General features: G+C 31.6%; 1 protein-coding gene across 1 annotated transcript in view; it reads left to right on the forward strand.

Annotated features, from left to right (window-relative positions):
* Nucleotides 1-2,861, forward strand: part of SEPTIN10 (septin 10) — a 62,684-nt gene extending 59,823 nt beyond the window's left edge. Inside the window, exons 10-11 of the mRNA XM_051984271.1 lie at nucleotides 1,464-1,651; nucleotides 2,763-2,861. Of these exons, the coding sequence (XP_051840231.1) occupies nucleotides 1,464-1,651; nucleotides 2,763-2,778 (204 nt within the window). The 3' untranslated portion in view covers nucleotides 2,779-2,861. The remainder of the gene's footprint in view (nucleotides 1-1,463; nucleotides 1,652-2,762) is intronic.
* Nucleotides 2,862-6,548: the final 3,687 nt, after the last annotated feature.

Consider the following 6,548-nt stretch of genomic DNA (forward strand, 5'->3'; position numbering starts at 1 on the left):
ATTTTCTAATTTCTTTGTTGTAATTGGGATTTTTGCTTACACATTTCATTTAGATTTATATAAAGCAAGCCACATAAGGAATTATTTCTGTACAATGACTTTGTGCTTTATGATAGTGTAAATAATTTAGCTACTTTTACTTTTTATAATTTATAATTTACCAATTTGTAATTTGCCTGTGATGAATTAGTGGACACTTGATTATACAGATCCCACGTAGTGAGACAGGGAAATAAGACAATTCCAATTTATTTGAATATTTATAACTACTTCTTTCAAAACTCTTTCCTAAAGAACTTTTAAACTTTGTCTGAGCCATTTTCATGTGTTAGAGCATTGACAATTTTCATGTGTTAGAACTCTCAACTCCCCTATCAATGCTCTGTCTTTATCATATAAATCTGAGGAGAAATGTCACTTCAGTTGTCTGCATAACGGTTTTCCTAACCCCTACAAATGAAGAGGTTAGACTATGTGGTCTCTGAGATCCTTTTCATCTCTAGAGTGCTATAATTTTAAGTGGGATTCACTCAAGTCTTCTTATCCAGTTGATGTCCTGGTCAGGGAAAAGGAGAGATTCCATTTTTTTTTTTCCTACTGTTATCCTCCTTGCTTAATGAAGGCTAGGAAGATCCTGGAATCTTGACATAGAGTTAGTTAATGTACTAGATTAGGGTGGGATTAGGAGATCTGTTTCTCCAGTAATTTCTTGGGAGTGAAGCTAATTTAACTTTTTTTTTTTAAATAAAATTTTATTGATATCTTTTGTTTTTACATCATCTATATTTTTATAGAGTTGTATATGAAAGAGACCATATAATCCTAACTCCTCATTTTGCTGCTGAGAACCCCAGATCCAAAGAGACTAAGAAGTAATATACTTAAGTTACATAATTATTAAGTTTTTATTTCATTGATACATTCTAGCATCCTTCTTTGTTGTTACAGTTAATAAAAAGTATTTCTGATAGATGTTTAGTACTAACTAAGCTTACTGGTATAATGAGGTACTTTCTATATGGAATCCTTACAGGGGAATGTAATTTAGCTTTTTATTTTTTATTTTTTAAACCAAACCAAATATTTTCAGCAGATATTTGAACATTTTCTAATATATTCATGATTTAAAAATAGCAACCATCAAGGGTTCAAAGAAATACAGCCAACATAGAGCAAATCACATCTTTTTATTTTTAATAGCATCTACCTCAAGGACTGTTGTGAAGAACAAAGAAAATAATATTGAAAAATCCTTTGAAAATAACAGAGCACTCTAAATATTAGTATTAGACTTATTTTATAATCAAATATATCTTTAAAATAACCATAAAACATAGGAAATTCTATATATGAATTTTTGCTTCAGTTGTGTTAAGCTCTTGGAAAGTTGCTTGCTGAACTTATTCTTGGAGTTATGCTGCCACCACATGTCTGGTAATCAGAACTGCGTACCTCTTTCTTAGCTGCAAGCCAAATTTGAACATCTTAAAAGACTGCATCAGGAAGAAAGAATGAAACTTGAAGAAAAGAGAAGGTATTTGGATGAAGAAATAAGTGCTTTTGCTAAAAAGAAAGCTGCATCTGAGTTACTCCAAAACCAGTCTTTAAATGCATCTGGTACCAGTGTGAAGAAAGAAAAGGATCGTAAGAAGTAAGTATTCCCTGAAATTTAGACCAATAATGTAGAAAAAGGGATGTGAGTCCATGTGCCTATGACAAATTCAGACCTGTTAACTTTGTGCAGGCTTAAACTAAAATTGGAATTATAGGCTTTAAAGACAGTCTAAAGATATTTTTTTAAATGCAAGATTAAAAAGGATTTTATTTTAAGAATAGTTTTCTGATATTTTACTGATTTTATTGATATTAACTATAAGAATTTTTATTCCAGTATGTCTTCCAGACTGAAATCTGGTGCCATGATGCTAAACTTTTTATGTTTGCTCATCAACCTTTAAATGAGACCTTTTTATTGATAAAAGGGGGTGGCCAGAAATAGTATCTGGATTTATCTTGAGGGTTATGGGTATGTGTCCAAAGAAAAATTAACTTATGTTCAATGTAACTTTGGCATTCTCTCTGGTGAGAGTGAAGATTCTCTTCTGCATATTGTTGTTGTGAGCATTTAAAATAACCCCCTTTACCTATAGAACAAATAAGGACAAGTTGGCTTGAAAACTGCCAACTAATTTTCTTTATTATTCTGATTGTGCTGCCCTATTAAAGTCCCAACTCTGCCGCTTGACTATTGTTGTCACATGGGGCAAGTCACTTAATCTCTGTAAGACCTTCATTTCCACATCTGTAAAATGAAGAGGTTGAACTAAATGACTTTGACATCCAGCTCTGTGACGCTGGGCTGTTTGTTTAATAACTACTTTGTTCTTAGTATACTTGTCCTACCGTAATGGGGAGAAGCTTTTTCCTTTTTTCTCCTTTTCACTATTTTTGGTTGCTTTGGGTAAATCATTTAGTTTTCTTATCAATGGAATCACTGTATTTCAATATAATTTCTTTGAGGACTATAGCACGTTGAAAATAATGCTGTCAGGTTTTTCAAGATCAAAGTTAAATGAAGTCAAATTCCTTACATTCATCTGAATGTAACTTTTTCTTTTCCCTTGACTTTATAGTAAATGCATTTTCAAAAACTACATTATTACATTTTCATGTCTTGATTTCTAGCAAAGGCCATATCAAACATATAGCTCTAGGCATTTGTTCTTTTCTCATATGCCACTCTCTTTTTTTCCCTCTTTTAGCTCCAGTTTTATGTAATACAGAAGTTCCAGATCTATGTAGCAAAGATGATTACACAAGAGAAAAATCAAAGCCTATTTCTAAACACAATGTTTTCTTATGTAATGTTTCTTCTTGTTTGTGCTGTAATTTTTTATTAAGGACATGTTAGATGATCATAGAAACTAGCAGTAATGTAAAGATATTTGCAATAGACCAATACATATGCCATAAGTACTGATAAGATTAATCAGTACTGATAAGATTAGTCTTTATTGCTGCTACTTTGAAATGCACTTAAGTTGTCTCTTTGTATTGCCAAGTTATTGGACCTTTTGTAAATGCATTTTACCAAAGACTCAATGCCATTAAAATACAGCACTCTGTCACAATACAAAAGCTGTATTGCATTTATATTCACATGAATATGTACAAGAATCATTAAAAAAAACTAATCTTTTTAATTGTTTGACATTTTTAGAGCTTTAAAGATATACCTGAGACTATTTAACTACTTACTAGTTATAGATGATTGGTAAGGACTTTTTATAGCTGCATTATTCAATTATGGAATATAATTGTAAGCTTTTCTATCTTGACTTGCCATTCTAATGAATGAGTACATGAGTAAAAACACTTAAATTTGGCAACCTCTTTTCTGGTAGTTGCTCTCCTGTGCATTTTTGAATTTGCTTATTTCATACTACCTAATTATTTGAATACTTTAAAACCCTGGCATGTTGGGGAGGAAAAAAAAAATGTGGTAAGTCCATAGAGGTAGAAGGTAATGCTTAATTAACTAATACTCACATTTTACTATTAAAGAAATATACAAATTTTAGGTATCTGTATTCTTTCCACTATATTGAATGTTTGAATTCAAAGTGCCTTAGTATCATGCCTAAGAAAAACATGATTTCTGACTATTAGTTAACAGTAGTAACTTTTGTTTGATATTATTGTTTTTGTATTTGAATACTTTTTAAATAAAACTGATGCTCAACTCTTGGAAAATAAATTGATATTTTCAAAATTGTCTAAATAACTTTATTTTTTTATTTTTTTCTGAATCAAGGGACATAAATGTTTATTAAGCTTTCTTATATAATAGCATTTTTTCAAAACAGATGACCTAGTAAAATATTCACATTCATGGGATTATGAACATTAAATAACTTTAAACATAAGTCTTTCTGATTTATTCAATGTTTACTCAGCTGTACTTCACTTTAAGGATCTGTGTCTGTTTCAAAGAAACTTTTAACTTATGCATGTTTGTCCTATCATTAGCACTTAGAATTTTACCCATAACTTGGTGTGAGGTAGAATGGAGGACTCTCATTTGCCATTTCCAGTCTGATACAAGCAAAGCCTCTCAGTTCATTTGCCCTGTTTTCAGAAGATCACTTTATATGTATTCTAAGGCTTGGTGTACTTGTCATGTTTTTAAATGTTAACAGGCTTAAAGGTAATAGAAACAAAGCAATGACTTTTTCACAGTTGAATAAAGTTTCTAGTTCTTTTAGGCTAAAGGACATAGTTTCCCTTCTTATCTGTATGACATAGTTTAAAATATACTCATTCTCTTGATTACACTAATGAGCCTAAATTTTCAATGTTTAATAAGGCACAAGGGCTATCTAAAAATTTAAATTTATGAAACAAATGCATTGGTGGTAAGTGTTTATTTGAATTAGTGAAGCAGCTTCACTAAATTAAGGTATTTACCATATGTCTCATTACAGTTCATCACCAGATCACCATGAAACTTTTTCAGACTTTCAGTTACACAATCTTAATAGGAAGCAAATAAGATTTAAAAACAGTTTGCATAAATCATGCAGCAAAAATGCCTATAGCTATGTGAGAAAATAACTCAGAGATTGATCAGAACAAATAGTAGTTGTGCACTAGATTGATCAGAACAAATAGTAGTTGTGCACTAGATTGATCAGAATAAATGGTAGTTGTGCACTTACAAAACTTTTTTATTTATTTATTTATTTATTTTTTAAAATAATTATAACTTTTTGTTGACCCATGCCTGGGTAATTTTTTACGTTATGCCTTGCACTCATTTCTGTTCCGACTTTTCCCCTCCCTCCATCTCCTTCCCCCTAATCCTAAACATGCTAAATATGTCACAGTATATCCTAGATACAATATATGTGTGCAGAACCAAACAGTTCTCTTGTCGCACAGGAAGAATTGGATTCAGAAGGTAAAAATAACCTGGGAAGAAAAAAAACAAAATGCAAACAGTTTACATTCATTTCCCAGTGTTCTTTCTTTGGGTGTAGCTGCTTCTGTCCATTGTTAATCAATTGAAACTGAATTAGATCTTCTCTTTGTCAGAGAAATCCACTTCCATCAGAATTGATCCTCATATAGTATCATTGTTGAAGTGTATAATGATCTCCTGATTCTGCTCATTTCACTTAGCATCAGTTCATGTAAATCTCTCCAAGCCTCTCTGTATTTATCCTGCTGGTCATTTCTTACAGAACAATAATATTCCATAACATTCATATACCACAATTTACCCAACCATTCTCCAATTGATGGGCATCCATTCATTTTCCAGTTTCTAGCCACTACAAACAGGACCGCCACAAACATTTTGGCACATACAGGTCCCTTTCCCTTCTTTAGTATCTCTTTGGGCACTAACAAAACTTTAAAGTTACTTCAGTAATTTCTATTCCAACTTGATTTTGTGAGACCCAGCCTCCTCTTTCTCTATATTATTTTATTCCTATGTAGTGATTTTTCTTTTTCACTATCATCAGAGCAGTGAAGAAATCAGTACCAGTTTTGAACAGTTGAATGATTTTCAAGATATTAGCCCAACTAGTATTTGCATTTGAAATATTTATTGCCTTTATTTGTGAAAACATCTATTTACTGTTTGAATTAGAGGAATTAATTATTGGTGAACAGGTAGATTATGATTTTTTTGAAAGGATAAGGAAGAAGATAGGTTGGTAAAAATCTGTTACTAGAGAAAATTGCTAAAATCTTTACAGCAGCTTCATAATACAAGTTCATAGACACTCTCCTTTTAGAATTCCTATTCCCTTTCTCTCTTCCCCAAGTACTCTTTAAATTTTATCCATATATATATATAGATATACATATATCTATATATATATGAATGAATTAAATGATTTAAGTATCTTTGCTGAGAAAACCCCAAATGGGGTCATAAAGAGTTGAACAAGAATGAAAAACAACCAAAGTGTACAGGACACAGTACTAGGCAAAGATAAAGTAGAACAACAATTCTTACTCCCAATACATATTTGTCTTTTTGGAGGAATGCAACATTTTCTATGCAAGGTATAGTAGAAACTTGAGAACCACAGAATCTGAACTTGAATCCAAAGCCTGTTCTACTCTACTACACATATAAGAACTGTGTATACTTCCCACCTGTTACTTTTACTAGTTTGCTCATTTGTAAAATGAGGAGATGGACTTTAGATCTGTGATCTAACAGAAAACCATGACCCAAACTAGGGTTCTATGCTTACAAATAGAAAAATCCAAACATCAGCTAAGGAGACAGTATTCAGACAGACCTTTGCTGGGAAAAATCAGGGAAGGTAGATGGAAGAAGTGTTGGCACAGACAGGTAGTTTGAGAAATAAGAGGAATACCAAAGGATTGACTCTACTTTGTAATATATTTTAGACAATGAGTAACTTCTCCTTGTCCATCTCCAATTTATCCTTTGTAATCTTTGTTAGACAAAATAATTTAAAGTACAAATTTGACCACTCTACCCCCTACTTATCAAACATTAATGG

Source organism: Antechinus flavipes, chromosome 3 (genome assembly GCF_016432865.1).
Source record: "Antechinus flavipes isolate AdamAnt ecotype Samford, QLD, Australia chromosome 3, AdamAnt_v2, whole genome shotgun sequence".
In the NCBI taxonomy this organism is placed as follows: Eukaryota; Metazoa; Chordata; class Mammalia; order Dasyuromorphia; family Dasyuridae; genus Antechinus; species Antechinus flavipes.